We start from the raw sequence: 17,394 nt of genomic DNA, 5'->3' as shown, positions 1-17,394 counted from the left end.
GACTGGGGGAGGGAGGAAGGAAGGGGATCTGATGGGGGCCGGGGAGAGGTGACTGGGGGAGGAAGGAAGGGGATCTGAGTGGGGTGGGAGAAGGGAGTTAAAGGAGCAGGAAGGAAGGAAGGAAGGGGATCTGATGGGGGCCGGGGAGAGGTGACTGGGGGAGGAAGGAAGGGGATCTGATGGGGGCTGGGGAGAGGTGACTGGGGGAGGGAGGAAGGAAGGGGATCTGATGGGGGCCGGGGAGAGGTGACTGGGGGAGGAAGGAAGGGGATCTGAGTGGGGTGGGAGAAGGGAGTTAAAGGAGCAGGAAGGAAGGGGATCTGATGGGGTAGGAGAAGGGGGTTAAGGGGGCAGGAAAGAAGGGGATCTGATGGGGGCCGGGGAGAGGTGACTGGGGGAGGAAGGAAGGGGATCTGATGGGGTGGGAGAAGGGCGTTAAGGGGGCAGGAAGGAGGGGGATCTGATGGGGGCCAGGGAGAGGTGACTGGGGGAGGGAGGAAGGAAGGGGATCTGATGGGGTGGAAGAAGGGGGTTAAGGGGGCAGGAAGGAGGGGGATCTGATGGGGGCCGGGGAGAGGTGACTGGGGGAGGGAGGAAGGAAGGGGATCTGATGGGGTGGAAGAAGGGGGTTAAGGGGGCAGGAAGGAGGGGGATCTGATGGGGGCCAGGGAGAGGTGACTGGGGGAGGGAGGAAGGAAGGGGATCTGATGGGGTAGGAGAAGGGGGTTAAGGGGGCAGGAAAGAAGGGGATCTGATGGGGGCCGGGGAGAGGTGACTGGGGGAGGGAGGAAGGAAGGGGATCTGATGGGGGCCGGGGAGAGGTGACTGGGGGAGGAAGGAAGGGGATCTGATGGGGGCTGGGGAGAGGTGACTGGGGGAGGGAGGAAGGAAGGGGATCTGATGGGGGCCGGGGAGAGGTGACTGGGGGAGGAAGGAAGGGGATCTGAGTGGGGTGGGAGAAGGGAGTTAAAGGGGAAGGAAGGAAGGAAGGAAGGGGATCTGATGGGGTAGGAGAAGGGGGTTAAGGGGGCAGGAAAGAAGGGGATCTGATGGGGGCCGGGGAGAGGTGACTGGGGGAGGAAGGAAGGGGATCTGATGGGGTGGGAGAAGGGCGTTAAGGGGGCAGGAAGGAGGGGGATCTGATGGGGGCCAGGGAGAGGTGACTGGGGGAGGGAGGAAGGAAGGGGATCTGATGGGGTGGAAGAAGGGGGTTAAGGGGGCAGGAAGGAGGGGGATCTGATGGGGGCCGGGGAGAGGTGACTGGGGGAGGGAGGAAGGAAGGGGATCTGATGGGGTGGAAGAAGGGGGTTAAGGGGGCAGGAAGGAGGGGGATCTGATGGGGGCCAGGGAGAGGTGACTGGGGGAGGGAGGAAGGAAGGGGATCTGATGGGGTAGGAGAAGGAGGTTAAGGGGGCAGGAAAGAAGGGGATCTGATGGGGGCCGGGGAGAGGTGACTGGGGGAGGGAGGAAGGAAGGGGATCTGATGGGGTGGGAGAAGGGCGTTAAGGGGGCAGGAAGGAGGGGGATCTGATGGGGGCCAGGGAGAGGTGACTGGGGGAGGGAGGGAGGAAGGGGATCTGATGGGGTGGGAGAAGGGGGTTAAGGGGGCAGGAAGGAAGGGGATCTGATGGGGGCCGGGGAGAGGTGACTGGGGGAGGGAGGAAGGAAGGGGATCTGATGGGGTGGGAGAAGGGCGTTAAGGGGGCAGGAAGGAGGGGGATCTGATGGGGGCCAGGGAGAGGTGACTGGGGGAGGGAGGGAGGAAGGGGATCTGATGGGGTGGGAGAAGGGGGTTAAGGGGGCAGGAAGGAAGGGGATCTGATGGGGGCCAGGGAGAGGTGACTGGGGGAGGGAGGAAGGAAGGGGATCTGATGGGGTGGGAGAAGGGGGTTAAGGGGGCAGGAAGGAGGGGGATCTGATGGGGGCCAGGGAGAGGTGACTGGGGGAGGGAGGAAGGAAGGGGATCTGATGGGGTGGGAGAAGGGGGTTAAGGGGGCAGGAAGGAGGGGGATCTGATGGGGGCCGGGGAGAGGTGACTGGGGGAGGGAGGAAGGAAGGGGATCTGATGGGGTGGGAGAAGGGCGTTAAGGGGGCAGGAAGGAGGGGGATCTGATGGGGGCCAGGGAGAGGTGACTGGGGGAGGGAGGGAGGAAGGAAGGGGATCTGATGGGGTGGGAGAAGGGGGTTAAGGGGGCAGGAAGGAGGGGGATCTGATGGGGGCTGTGGAGAGGTGACTGGGGGAGGGAGGAAGGAAGGGGATCTGATGGGGTGGGAGAAGGGCGTTAAGGGGGCAGGAAGGAGGGGGATCTGATGGGGGCCGGGGAGAGGTGACTGGGGGAGGGAGGAAGGAAGGGGATCTGATGGGGTGGAAGAAGGGGGTTAAGGGGGCAGGAAGGAGGGGGATCTGATGGGGGCCGGGGAGGGGTGACTGGGGGAGGGAGGAAGGAAGGGGATCTGATGGGGTGGAAGAAAGGGGTTAAGGGGGCAGGAAGGAGGGGGATCTGATGGGTGCCGGGGAGAGGTGACTGGGGGAGGAAGGAAGGGGATCTGATGGGGTGGGAGAAGGGGGTTAAGGGGGCAGGAAGGAGGGGGATCTGATGGGGGCCAGGGAGAGGTGACTGGGGGAGGGAGGGAGGAAGGGGATCTGATGGGGTGGGAGAAGGGGGTTAAGGGGGCAGGAAGGAAGGGGATCTGATGGGGGCCAGGGAGAGGTGACTGGGGGAGGGAGGAAGGAAGGGGATCTGATGGGGTGGGAGAAGGGGGTTAAGGGGGCAGGAAGGAGGGGGATCTGATGGGGGCCAGGGAGAGGTGACTGGGGGAGGGAGGAAGGAAGGGGATCTGATGGGGTGGGAGAAGGGGGTTAAGGGGGCAGGAAGGAGGGGGATCTGATGGGGGCCGGGGAGAGGTGACTGGGGGAGGGAGGAAGGAAGGGGATCTGATGGGGTGGGAGAAGGGCGTTAAGGGGGCAGGAAGGAGGGGGATCTGATGGGGGCCAGGGAGAGGTGACTGGGGGAGGGAGGAAGGAAGGGGATCTGATGGGGTGGAAGAAGGGGGTTAAGGGGGCAGGAAGGAGGGGGATCTGATGGGGGCCGGGGAGAGGTGACTGGGGGAGGGAGGAAGGAAGGGGATCTGATGGGGTGGAAGAAGGGGGTTAAGGGGGCAGGAAGGAGGGGGATCTGATGGGGGCCGGGGAGAGGTGACTGGGGGAGGGAGGAAGGAAGGGGATCTGATGGGGTGGAAGAAGGGGGTTAAGGGGGCAGGAAGGAGGGGGATCTGATGGGGACCGGGGAGAGGTGACTGGGGGAGGGAGGAAGGAAGGGGATCTGATGGGGTGGAAGAAAGGGGTTAAGGGGGCAGGAAGGAGGGGGATCTGATGGGTGCCGGGGAGAGGTGACTGGGGGAGGAAGGAAGGGGATCTGATGGGGTGGGAGAAGGGGGTTAAGGGGGCAGGAAGGAGGGGGATCTGATGGGGGCCAGGGAGAGGTGACTGGGGGAGGGAGGAAGGAAGGGGATCTGATGGGGTGGGAGAAGGGGGTTAAGGGGGCAGGAAGGAGGGGGATCTGATGGGGGCCGGGGAAAGGTGACTGGGGGAGGGAGGAAGGAAGGGGATCTGATGGGGTGGGAGAAGGGGGTTAAGGGGGCAGGAAGGAGGGGGATCTGATGGGGGCCAGGGAGAGGTGACTGGGGGAGGGAGGAAGGAAGGGGATCTGATGGGGTGGGAGAAGGGGGTTAAGGGGGCAGGAAGGAGGGGGATCTGATGGGGGCCGGGGAAAGGTGACTGGGGGAGGGAGGAAGGAAGGGGATCTGATGGGGTGGGAGAAGGGGGTTAAGGGGGCAGGAAGGAGGGGGATCTGATGGGGGCCAGGGAGAGGTGACTGGGGGAGGGAGGAAGGAAGGGGATCTGATGGGGTGGGAGAAGGGGGTTAAGGGGACAGGAAGGAGGGGGATCTGATGGGGGCCAGGGAGAGGTGACTGGGGGAGGGAGGAAGGAAGGGGATCTGATGGGGTGGGAGAAGGGGGTTAAGGGGGCAGGAAGGAGGGGGATCTGATGGGGGCCGGGGAGAGGTGACTGGGGGAGGGAGGGAGGGGATCTGATGGGGTGGGAGAAGGCGGTGAAGTGGAGGAGGACGGAAGGGGATGCGGCGCGGAGCAGACTCCGCGCGGAGGGATCTGAGTGCCCGCGGAGGAGGTGCGGTAGTCGCGGGCAGGAGGGAGAGACTGGGCGAGACCAGGGCGGGTTTTTCGTCCAGACCCCCCGGCCGCGCTGTCCTGGTGGCGGGCCCCCGCTCGGCAGGTTGCCGGGGAGACCAGTCAGTGCCCCGGGGCCCGGCTTGCCCCCTGCCTGCGGGGATGGGGATCACAATCCCCGCGGGTCACGTCAGCCCCGTGCCGGGAGGGGAGAGGGGCCGGCTCGGGACAGCTGCTGCGATCCGGGGGTGGGGGCCGGGCCGGGCCGCCTGGGGACGCTATGAATTAGGAGGCCTGGGGAGCAGCCCCAGCTGGTGCCTGGTACAGCTCAGGAGGCCGGACAGCGGCTGTGAATAGCCCCCCACCCGTGCCCTGGCTGGGGGCGGGGGGGTTATGGTGTGTGTTAGCCTCACCTGCCCCTCCCAGCCCACCTTCCCCGGGGCCATGGTGCCATCGCCACGCCCCCGGGCCAGCTACAGCCTGACGGGGGTGACCCCGGCCAGCACGGTGCTGGTGTACCGCAACGGGGACCCCTTCTTTTCGGGCAGGAAGTTCGTGATCCACCATCGCTACGTGAAGACTTTCGAGGCGCTGATCGCCCTGCTGAACGAAGGGGTGGAGGTGCCCTTTGGGGTGCGGACCCTGTACACCCCCCAGGAAGGGCACCGCCTCCGCAACCTGTCCGACCTAAAGCAGGGCGGCAAATACGTGGCTGCCGGGCGGGAAAAGTTTAAAAAACTGGAGTAAGTATGAAAAGCTGGCTCAACATTTAAATTTTGTACAAATCTTTTATTATTACCCTAGTTCCGAGAAACCCTAATAAAGATCAGGGGTCCATTGCGTTAGGTGCTATACAAATGCATAATAGGAGACAGTCCCTGCCCCAAAGAGCTGACAAAACTAATTAGACAAAACTAACAAAGGGCGAAAGGGCCTGAAACATTGCACAAAGATGTGAGTTACCTACCATTACACAGTAAATCTGTGGCCAAGAGAGGAATGGAATACTGTTTTCCTGAGTCCGACACCACTGCCCTCCATACCCACTGGAATACGTTGACAAACCAAAGCCAACAGAAGTGTTTCCAAAAGTTAAAATGGGGAAAAAAATAGCTAATGGAAATAGTTGGCTTTAAACAACTCTACATTTCTCTGCAGGGTTTGCAATAAAAATGTGGCTGCACTGAGAACCTGAAACTGACTGTGGTATCTGGCTGGTGAATCTTGCCCATATGCTCAGGGTTTAGCTGATCGCCATATTTGGGGTCAGAAAGGAATTTTCCTCCAGGGCAGATTGGAAGAGGCCCTGGAGGTTTTTCGCCTTCCTCTGTAGCATGGGGCACGGGTCACTTGCTGGAGGATTCTCTGCTCCTTGAAGTCTTTAAACCACGATTTGAGGACTTCAATAGCTCGGACATAGGTGAGAGGTTTTTCGCAAGGGTGGGTGGGTGAAATTCTGTGCCTGCGTTGTGCAGGAGGTCAGACTAGATGATCATAATGGTCCCTTCTGACCTTAGTATCTATGAATAAATGTGAAACTGGCAACACTGAGTTTTAGTTGTCCAAGCTGATAAAAATGCAAAAAGCAATTTGCCTTTTTAAAATGTGAACTTGTTATGATTAATTCATATAATTACCCATTTCTTTACCCACCTGTAAAGTGTCCCTTCTAGCGAAGACAGTTTCAAAACAGGTGGTACCAACACTTAGGCCTTCTCTTCACCAGGAACAAAGGTGTGTTTTTTAATAAGTGGTAAAATCCTAGTGAAGACAAGGCAATTTGTAGGTTTAACATGAGTTAATGGGTTAAAGATCAATTCGGTTTAAAGAGAATCTCCAGTATTAGTATAAGGACAAAGTTTGGAGTCTACCCCAATGAGGGCAGTGGTACTGACAGCAGCTGGTAAATTACAATAGGAAGGGCCATCTTGCAGATAGTATAGCTTCTAAAATGTTATGCTCTATATTGAGCTTGAATGGAAATGATGGAGTTGTGATTCCAGATGTTCAAACAACTCCACTGCCTCTGCTGTGTCTCCTAGTTTTGCAAAGGAAGAACAGAGGGAAATTAACAAGATTCCAGTCAGCTTCACTGAAAAACTGTAGGCAGCACAAATTTCATGCACCAGCTGTGGTTGCTGCTGCTGGTTGGGGAAACTGGAAATTATTCCTGAGAAGATTTGGGCTGGTTAAATGCTGTAGAAGAAGTGCTCAAGAACATTTATTTGAATTCTGAATTACTGTTTGATCAGACGTGTTTATAGTCTTGATTGTGCTTTTTAAAAAAACATCTGTGAGCATGTTTTTGTTTGCAGAAACTCACAGAGAATAGGTGCAGTTTGTATGAATACCCATATTTGCCTGGGTGTTTGTGCATGAACAAAATTGCGTTATTGTTTGTTGTTCCAACAGCAAGTAACTGAAAGGGACATAACTGAGCACTACTGATTATTTTTTCCCTGCATTTTGAATGTGAAACTGAAATTCACATAGTAGTTTTTAACGGAAATCAATTTATATAGTTTCTTATCAAGTCCAAAGATCTGATGTTGACACACTTCTGGCAAGAGTGTAAGATAACTGCTGTTATAGTGCCATTAGTGGGCCCATAAACATTTTTGTTTATTCTAAATAACAGCTGCTTTTTGAACAAAACTTGGCATTGGAGAAGATGACGTAATAACACAAAACAAATCAAAACAAAATACCACAAAACAAATAAAGAACATCATATTTGGAATCCATATGGGATTTTATAACAGTTTTAAAATAGAGTAGTTCAAATTTAGGACCCAATCATACAAGCTGCTGAAGAATCTTCTGGAGAGGTGTTGTGCATTCTCAACTCCGACTCAAGATCATGGAGAGGATCTTTGCAGGATACTCAATAACTCAGCAGTGTTCTTTTGAACTTACAATATCAGCATCTTAAAAAATAAAAAGCATCCAGAGACCCCAAATGAGATTGAAGCTCCATTGTGCTGTGCACTGTATACACACACAGTCCCTGCCCCTTAGAATTTACACTCTAAAATAAATGGACAAGACAGACAAAGTCTGAAAAGACGGGAGTATTATTTCCTCTTTACAGATGGGGAGCGAAGGTCCAGAGGTTAAATGACTTGCCAACAAGTCTGTTGGAGAGCCATGGAATAAATTTAAATATACTGAATCCCAGTCCAGTGCCTAAACCACAAGCCCATCCTCCCAATTTATAAAATATACCAAAACTGACTAAAACCTGCAATATTTTGTCACTAATTAAGGGTGTCACAACTTGGTTAAATGTTTTATGAAATTACTACTCTATTGAAACAGATGAATATATTTTGTCTAATTTTCCTTTTTCTCCCCCTTCTGCAGTTATATTCATATAAGCATAAAAAAACCACAAAGACGACGGAAGGTAGTGGTGGTAAGTATATAACTCTTAACACTACCCTTTTAACATATTGTCAGGACTTAGGTTATTAATTGGCAGTATCTTTGTTTCTTTCATAAGGAAAATTTTGAAGCACAAAAAAAATAAAAAAAGATTGCACTCCAATACTTTCTAATCACTGGACATATCCTTGAAATCTCTCTTGCCACAATTTCTCCAACTCTTAATACCATACAGTTTATATATGTGTTTCTCTAAACAAAGGTTCACTATTGTAATGATTATTGTTTTATATCCAATATTTACATGGTAAGGATTTGTAAACCTATTAAAACTTCCTAAATAAATAAGTAGTTAAAGATTTCATTTGCAATTTTATCGGAAAAGATAATGTACAGTCATGATGCTCATGAAGAACAAGACGTGCCTGAAATTAATTGTCCCAAATTTTAGATTCGTGCACTTACCTTTGAGATACACATCACACTTGCAGTTTGTCATGGCTTTTCTTGTCTCTATCGCTATGTTCTCCATTACCTGTAGACTGCCTCAAAGAACAAATTTTATGAATTTTTACCAAACAGACAGTAATTATTGCACCTTCTCTTTTTTTATAGGCTGTGCACCTAATAGTATTTGAAAGTGTTAATTTCAGGTGACATTGATTGATAACAGTGCTTTATAAATAATGTAAGCAATCTATAGCTAGAATTTAAGGGATATTAATTTCTGTTACAAAAATAACCCATAAACATAGGGTTAAGGATTTGCATCCAAAGATGAAAATAAAAAGGCTTAACCCATATCCATATTACATTTTTATTTAACATGGATATGGTTACTCAGGAAGACCAGGGCTACTCAGGAAGGCTTGGAAGGTTTGAAGGCTACTCTGGAAGACCACGGCTTCAAAAAGCCTGCTCCTAGTGACCAGAAGAGCTAGCAAACAGAAGTGACTAATAGGGCAGTTTTGCAAAGGAGTTTACAGGGGGAGCATGAGAGAGGGCTAGATACACTTAACATTTCTTAAACGTCTTTAAACTTAAGCCAAAAAACACCCCCTGATAAAAACAAAACAACAACAAAGGAACGAGCTTCAGGAATAAAAAGAGAATGAAGGCAGAAGTCCAGCAACAGAGTGGGGGCTACCCAGTTTATTGCACCCAATGCAGCATGTATGATTACCTACCCTATGGGCAAGTGGCCTATGTGTGCATTCAGTGCAAGGAGCTCCTGGCACTCAGAGACCGTGTACGGGCTTTGGAGACCAGGGTGGCTGAGCTGGAGGAGCTAAGGAAGACAGAGAGGTACATAGATGAGACTTTTCGGGACACAGTAGAACGGTCCCACTCTTGGTATGACAGCTTCTGTGCTGTTGAGGAGATTGAAAGTCTCAGGGAAAGAGAACGTCCAACTGAAGCAGAGGGAAACGATTCCATAGTTGGGACCCTCCTTCCAGATGATGTTGTGGTATCCTCTTGCACTGAGGGTACCTCTCCGGGGGAGGGAACTCCAGTTATTAGGAAGAGACAGGTATTAGTAATGGACGATTCGATCATTAGAAACATAGCTGAGTTTGCGATGACCGGGAGAACCGCATCGTGACTTGCCTGCCTGGTGCAAAGGTTGTGGATCTCTCGAGACGTCTAGATAGACTTACGTGTAGTGCTGGGGAGGAACCGGTGGTTGTGGTACATGTAGGTACCATTGACATAGGGAAGGATAGGAGAAAAATCCTGGAGGCCAAATAAGAGATTGAAGTCCAGGACCTCCATGGTAACGTTCTCTGAAATGCTTCCAGTTCCATGTGCAGGGCCAGTTAGAAAGGCAGAACTGCAGGGTCTCAATGCGTGGATGAGATGATAGTGTAGGGAAGAGGGTTTTAGATTTATTAGGAACTGGGGAAACGTTTGGGAAAGGGGGAGCCTATACAGGAAGGATGGACTCCACGTAAACCAAAATGGAACCAGATTGTTGGCACATAAAATTAAAAAGGTCGTAGAGCAGTTTTTAAACTAAGGGCTGGGGGAAAGCCGACAGGTGAGGAAAAGCATGTGGTTCGGACAGAGACATCCCTTAGGGGAGGATCTACTAATGGAGATTCTCTACATCCTAGTAAAGAGAAGAGAAGATGATAAAATACAGGTAGGATCTGATGAGAAACAGTCAAATGAAAAAAAGTCTCATTCAGTTACATCATGTAATGTGAGACAGCTAAAAAGTGAAAGGTTTTTAAAGTGCTTATATACCAATGCTAGAAGTCTAAATAATAAGATGGGTGAAGTAGAGTGCCTCGTATTAAATGAGGATATTGATATAACCGGCATCACAGAAACTTGGTGGAATGAGGATAATCAATGGGACACAGTAATACCAAGGTACAAAATATATCTGAAGGACAGAACAGGTTGTGCTGGTGGGGGAGTGGCACTATATGTGAAAGAAAGCATAGAATCAAATGAAGTAAAAATCTTAAATGAACCAAACTGTATCATAGAATCTCTATGGATAGTAATTTCATGCTCGAATAATAAGAATATAGCAGTCGGGATATATTACAGACCACCTGACCAGGATGGTGATAGTGGCTGTGAAATGCTCAGGGAGATTAGAGAGGCTATTAAAATTAAAAACTCAATAATAATGGGGGATTTCAATTATATTGACCTCAGGACAGGATGCAGAGATAAAGTTTCTCTACACCTTAAATGACTGCTTCTTGGAGCAGCTAGTCCCGGCAGGGAAAAACACCATAGTGGCTCAACACTGTAGCATTTAATTTCAGAAAGGGAAACTACACAAAAATGAGGAGGTTAGTTAAACAGAAATTAAAAGGTACAGCACCAAAAATAAAATCTCTGCAAGCTGCATGGAAACTTTTTAAAGACACCACAATAGAGGCTGTTCAACATAAATATATAACCCAAATTAAAAAACATAGTAAGAGAACCAAAAAAGAGCCCCCATAGCTAAACAACAAAGTAAGAGAAGCAGTGTGAGGCAAAAAGGCATCCTTTAAAAAGTGGAAGTTAAATCCTAATGAGGAAAATAGAAAGAAACATAAACTCTGGTAAATGAAGTGTAAAAATATAATTAGGAAGGCCAAAATAGAATTTGAAGAACAGCTAGCCAAAGACTCAAAAAGTAATAGCAAAATTTTTTTAAGTACATCAGAAGCAGGAAGCCTGCTAAACAACCAGTGGGGCCAGTGGACGATAGAAATGCTAAAGGAGCACTCAAGGATGATAAGGCCATTGCGGAGAAACGGAATGAATTCTTTGCATCGGTCTTCACAGCTGAGAATGTGAGGGAGATTCCCAAACCTGAACCGTTCTTTTTAGGTGACAAATCTGAGGAAATGTCCCAGATTGAGGTGTCATTAGAGGAGGTTTTTGGAACAAACTTGCTAAACTAAACAGTAATAAGTCACCAGGACCAGATGGTATTCACCCAAGAGTTCTGAAGGAATTCAAATGTGAAATTACAGAACTACTAACTCTAGTCTGTAACCTATCATTTAAATCAGCTTCTGTACCAGATGACTGGAGGATAGCTAATGTGATGCCAATTTTTAAAAAGGGCTCCGGAGGTGACCCTGGCAATTACAGGCCAGTAAGCCAGTCTTCAGTACTAGGCAACCTGATTGAAACTATAGTAAAGAACAAAATTGTCAGACACCTAGATGAACATAATTTGTTGGGGAAGAGTCAACATGACTGGTGTGGAGAAATTAAATAAGGAAGTGTTATTTACTCCTTCTCATTACACAAGAAGTAGGGTCACCAAATGAAATTAATAGGCAGCAGGTTTAAAACAAACAAAAGGAAGTATTTTTTCACATGAAGCACAGCCAACCTGTGGAACTCCTTGCCAGAGGATGTTGTGAAGGTCAAAAATGTAACAAGTTTAAAAAAAGAACTAGATAAATTCTTGGAGGATAGGTCCATCAATGGCTATTACCAGGACGGGAAAGGATTGTGTCCCTAGACTCTGTTTGCCAGAAGCTGGAAATTGGTGACAAGGAATGGATCATTTGATGATTACCTGTTCTGTTCATTCCCTCTGGGGCACCTGGCATTGGCCACTGTCGGAAGACCAGATACTGGGCTAGATGGACCTTTGGTCTGAGCCAGTATGGCCATTTCTGTGTTCTTATGTTATGTTTTCTTTACTTTGCACCTTCCATGGAAGTGAGACAGAAATGAGAATTGAAGACTAGAAAAATTAAAGGAGAGATTATGCAAAACTATTAAAGGGTGATTTCGATTTCAAATCTGTAAACTTCTACGTGACAAATCCTTAGTCTCTACCCACTATTTATTTATTACTCCTTTAAAAAGGGGAGTTGGAAATACAACCGCTGCCATTTCATGTCTTCATCGTCTGGTGGGCCAAGTAGGCTTAGTACTCATTTTGCAAACACATGCAGACCTGTTTCCTGTATTTTGAATTTTTCATGCTACTGTATTTTGCATTATGGGCTCTGGTATTGCACGCAGTGCATAGCGTGGTAGCATGCTAAATTCAGACACAATAGGGCAAGTGGTGTTAACTCAAACGGACACATGAATCCCCACCTCCTGGACCTCTTAGCCCTCTCTTCTCCAAAAATAGTTGCCACAGTTGGATCTGTGGCTAATTTCTTTTGGGCCATGGATCCCTGACAGCCAGGATACAGATGCAGAGATCCAGGGGATCTGTGATTAATTTGCCAGTGCTTGGAGTCTTTAGAGTCTTCTAGGAAATTTCTCTTAATCCTTGGATGCCATTCGAAACATGGTGAGAAAGGAATACTCAAAGGAGAAAGTGGCAAGATCAAGACCATTGTCACAGAGTTTTTTCAAGGTACACGTAACTTCTGGTCACATGCAAAGAAATGCCGGGACATCTCTAGCTTTAGAAAGTGTACTTACCTCGACTTTGGCTAAAAATTTCAAAAGTCCAATCCACAGACAAATTAATTGGTCTGGTGTATTTTAAGTCTCTCTTCACCTCTTCAGTCCCTTCATCACCTTCGCAACAGCATTCCAGATCATCCTAATGTTCTAAACTCCTCAACATGCTGCGTAGCTCAGAATCAGAACCTGCACGAGCCTAGCAAGGTCTACATCACGCAGAGCCCAGTTTTGTCACTTGGTGTGTAAGTGAGGGAGCCCAGTACTTCACTGGGGCTGTTAAATTTGCATGTAGGTTTCGATTTAGATTGTAAGACTTTTTGGATGACGGGGATTACATCTTTCTTTTTCATTTTATGTAGTACTGAGCCCACTGTTTGCGCTCAACAAATACTTACAGGAGGAGCTGATATAAAGTTTGCCCAACATTTTGAATTATAAAGGATTCTTGCAACCTTTTCTTTGAGAATTGTTAACACTTACCAGTACTATGTTGTATGTAGAGGGTTGGAGAAAAAAGCCAGTTTGGGTTCCCTTCATGACACTCCCGGACCCAGCACATGGCCCCAACAGCCCACAGAATTTCAGGGTTGAAAGGACCTCAGGAGGTCATCTAGTCCAACCCCCTGCTCAAAGCAGAACCAATCCCCAATTTTTGGCCCAGATCCCTAAATGGCCCCCTCAAGGATTGAGCTCACAACCGTGGGTTTAGCGGGCTAATGGTCAAACCACTGAGCTATCTCTGCCCCCATCACCCTGTCCTGTGGGTACCACATGGGCAAGGAGACTCATGAGGTGGGAAAGCAGGAGAGCTAGGCTGCATATTGCCCCAGCAACCCATCCTTTCAACTCTGGGATAAGAGGCTTCCCCTGCTGCTAGCTTATGTAGTTGGTTCTGTAGGTTGGTTGGTTTGTTTGTTTGAAGTGGTAGTTGTCTCTCCTGAAGCCTCAGGGTTCAAACAGTACTTGGAGGTTGGTACCTTGAACAGGAGGGGATTAAAAAGTGGAAAAAAATCACTGCACAAGTAGTTAACATGTGCTCTACCTTGGGCTGTAATGGCACTCATTGAGGCGGAAGGAGAGGGGGGAAGGGAAGGCTAAATATGACACATGATAACAAGAAATTTGTGGTTTCTTACACATGGCCACTGCATCCCTTTAATATTGTTTGTTAAAAGTCCTCTGGGAGAATCTGTGCTATACATGTTTATCATTAAGGTTAAGAATCCATCACAGGTATTTTTAGTAAAAGTCAGGGACAGGTTGTGGGCGATAACCAAAAATTTATGGAAGCCCATGACCAGTCCCTGACTTTTACTAAAAATACCCTTGGGGAGAATAACAGTTGAGCACAGCTGGGAAGCTGACCTCCGGCAGCTGCTCCACACCCGCTGCTGCTCCTGCAGCCCTAGGGGGGCTGACCCAACCCCAGCCGCTACTTCAGCCCTGGGCTGTTTCTCCAGTGGCCAGGGGATTGCTGCTACAAAGGTCAGCCTGCTCGCCAGCTGCTCCGGCAGCCCCAGGGCTGACTGCTGCTCCGGCCGCCCTGGAGACTGCTGCTCAGGCAGGTCGGGCCTGGCTGCTGACCAGCTGCTGTAGCCCCTCTGCCGCTCTGCTGCTGCTTCAGCCCCAGGAAGGCTGACCCAGTCCCGGGTGCTGCTTTAGCCCTGGGGCTGCTGTTTCAGTGGCCCTGGGGCTGACAGTTGCTCCAGCCCTGCCACTGTGGAAGAAGTCCCGGAAAGTCACAGAATCTGTGATCTCTGTGACAGAATCATACCCTTATATATCATCAGAGGCTTTTCTGTGTTGCCAGTCGCTTTCATACCTAAGCCCAGGATCCTTGACTGGAAAAACTGTCTGTGCCACTCCTGCTTTTGGTACTTTGCCAGCAGCACTAGTGAGCGTGGTAAGGTAGAACTGATGCAATTCTACTTTGGTTTTGATTTTTACTTCTGCTAGGTCCTCAGTACTGAACATATGCTACTGTCAGGGAAGAGGAGGAAGGGGGAGGGAAAGGCTAGCATTCCCAGTGGCAGAGTAGGATCATTCATGTGCAGCTCTGGCATAGTGTGCCTCGCTATGGTGCAGCTGGCGAAGTAGTGAAACTGAGTAGGATAATGTCAATTATTGCTTTTTGGTGCCATGGAGAAAAGTAATAAAAATACAACAAACAGTTGCTCTTACTCCTGTAGGAACTGAAACACCTTAGTTCAAATTCAACTGATGAATTCTCTGAATCGTGCTTCTGACCTAGTTTTTAACAGTTAATCTAAACTGCTACATTTTCTGTATTCTCTGTTTGTCACCCATTATGCTTTGCAAAATGTCTCCTAGTTTATAGTGTTTTCTGAAAGTGAAACCACTGTTCCAGCTCCCTAAGGAATAGTTGTTCATTGAAATTCCATATACAGATTATGGGCCCTGTGAAGGTATAAGGGTTATTATTTGACTGAGGTTAGAGGCCAGCAGTGGGTTGACTGGCTGATTAGCCCCTCCTGCTGCACCTGCAGGAATAGACCTGCAGCTTAACTTGCTGATCCTCATAAAAAGAGTAGCAGGAAACGGAAAGGAGGAACTGCAGTACCTACTAGAGGCTGGAGCTACTGCTGGGAAGAACTGCTCCTGGAAGCAAAAATGGACAGAAAGGAGACTGGGGAAATCCTGTTATCAAAAGCTCTGAGGTAAGAGCCAGGATCTTTGGACTGAGGAACTACAGGGGGTGAGGGACAGACTTTGGGAAGTTTTGATCTTGTTTGTTGAGGAGACTTGAAATAAAAGCAAAAAGGAAACCACAAAAACTGACCCTGCTGGAAATTGCCTTCCCTGGACGCAGTGAGAAGATTCCAGGTAGAATTCCACCAGGGAGTTCACTGGCTCAGAAAGAGCAAGCTGGGGTGCAGCCAGAAGAAGGAGTTATAAGACAGGCTCCAATCTCTTACATATAGTACCTGTAGATCTGAACCCCTTTCATAAAGAAGGGCCGTGGAGGAGATACTCCAGATGATTGTGAATCAAGAGCAGGTGGAAAATGAAAGGAACCACCAGTCCCAGAAGGTACTCCTGGCCTCTCAGCAATGTTTGCAGGAAGCCCAGCTATCTGAGCTTGAGTGGAACAGACTGTTCCAAGTAGATATGGCCTGCTTAATCTCATAGCAGCTGTGGTGAGACAGAAACAGCCATGGAGGGATGGACCTGCCCCAGAGTTTCACCCAGTCTCACCTTGACCAAGATGGGCAGCACCTGATGACCCAGAGACCTACCTGACCTACCTTCGAGTGGGCTGGGAGAAGAGTTCCTGGGCAGCGTAACTGGTCCCATAACTCACTGGTGAGGCCCAAGCAGTGTATTGGTCACTGAGTGTGGATGAAGCACAATCCTATGCAATGCAAAAGGCTGCCATCATGGACTGCCCTGGTCTCTCTACAGAAGCTTATTGGAAGATATTTTGGTTGGAGACATTCCTTAATGGGGCATGCCCCTGGGCAGTAGGTCAGTGGCTCTGGGATTACCCAATAACTAAACCCAGAGGCCGAGACTATGGTGGAACTTATTGACAATATTGGCCTAGAACAGTGTTTCCCAAACCTGGGACACCGCTTGTTCAGGGAAAGCCTCTGGTGGGTCAGGGCGGTTTGTTTACCTGCCGATTCCACAGGTTCGACCGGCTCCCACTGGCCGCGGTTCGCTGCTACAGGCCAATGGGGGCTGCGGGAAGTGGCGGCCGGTACGTCCCTTGGTCCGTGATGCTTTCTGCAGCCCCACTAGCCTGCAGCAGCGAACTGCGGCCACTGGGAGCTGCGATCGGCCGAACCTGCGGATGCGGCAGGTAAACAAACCGGCTGGGCCCGCCAGGGGCTTTCCCTGCACAAGCAGCGTCCCAAGTCTGGGAAACACTGGCCTAGAACAATACCTACACATATGCTGGTACAAGCCTGGGTTCGATGGTTTTGGCCCGCATCCATGGCAGAGGTGGTCGAGACAACTGAGAGATTTCTGGAGGTTGAATTACCTGCAGGTGGGAAGGCCAGACTCTCAGTCAGCTAGCCACACTTAGAAAGGCAGCGAGAGATGATAACCTACCAACCCAGCGAGAATCTACCAAAATTTTACCCCACCCATGGGACCCTACACCCAGAACAGGGGCTCCAAAGTCCCAGGCTTTCAAGGAACCACCATTGCCCTCCTGTGAATGGCTCTGGTATGTTACCGCTGCAGGCAACCTGGGCTCATCCAACAGGGAATGACTCATGATGGACTGTGCCAGTATAATAAAGGGGATAGAGCCAGGGAATTCCAGTTGGGTGACCAAGTGCTCCCACTTCTTCCCAGGTCAGAGAGTGGCTTAGGGACAGACTTGGGGAAGTTTTGATCTTGTTTGTTGAGGAGACTTGAAATAAAAGGAAAAAGAAACCACAACAACTGATCATGCTGAAAACTACTTTCCCTGGACTCGACGAGACAGTTCCGGCAGAGTTCACCCAGGGAAGGCACTGGGTCAGCAAGAGCAAGCCAGGGTCCAGCTGGAAGAGGGTACTATAAGACAGGCCCCAATCTCTTACAGGCCTAGTCCACAAAACCTTTGCATGAGTGGTCCTTACTCATGTGAGTAGTCCCATTGTGTTTGCAGGAGTGATTCCTTCATGATTTCTGGTTTAGGGCTTTGCCCTTAAGGTAATGGCTAACCCAGAAGTGATTGTTGGACTCAGTGTTATAAGTTGAGCCCCATGACATTGTTTTATAATTTTTCATTTTAGTTTTTGGGAATTATTTGTTTCATTTTATCCATTAAAACCATTTTATTATATTTATGTGAATAAAATAACTCAAATGACCGTACATAAATAAAACTAGTATATAAATCCATATTTATGTGTACTACATCATTTTATTAAGCACTGTTTATTATTCCATGCCTTCAGACCTCACCAA

At 49.3% G+C, this 17,394-nt stretch overlaps 1 protein-coding gene across 1 annotated transcript in view; it reads left to right on the top strand.

The window, feature by feature from the left end:
- Positions 1-4,632: 4,632 nt before the first annotated feature.
- Positions 4,633-17,394, top strand: part of DCDC2C (doublecortin domain containing 2C) — a 115,255-nt gene continuing 102,493 nt past the window's right edge. Inside the window, exons 1-2 of the mRNA XM_073336085.2 lie at positions 4,633-4,931; positions 7,552-7,603. Coding sequence (XP_073192186.1) covers positions 4,633-4,931; positions 7,552-7,603 — 351 coding nt within the window. The remainder of the gene's footprint in view (positions 4,932-7,551; positions 7,604-17,394) is intronic.

The sequence above is a fragment of the Lepidochelys kempii genome, chromosome 3, assembly GCF_965140285.1.
Source record: "Lepidochelys kempii isolate rLepKem1 chromosome 3, rLepKem1.hap1, whole genome shotgun sequence".
Lineage (NCBI taxonomy): Eukaryota > Metazoa > Chordata > Testudines > Cheloniidae > Lepidochelys > Lepidochelys kempii.
This window is presented reverse-complemented; position numbering and strand designations above follow the sequence as displayed.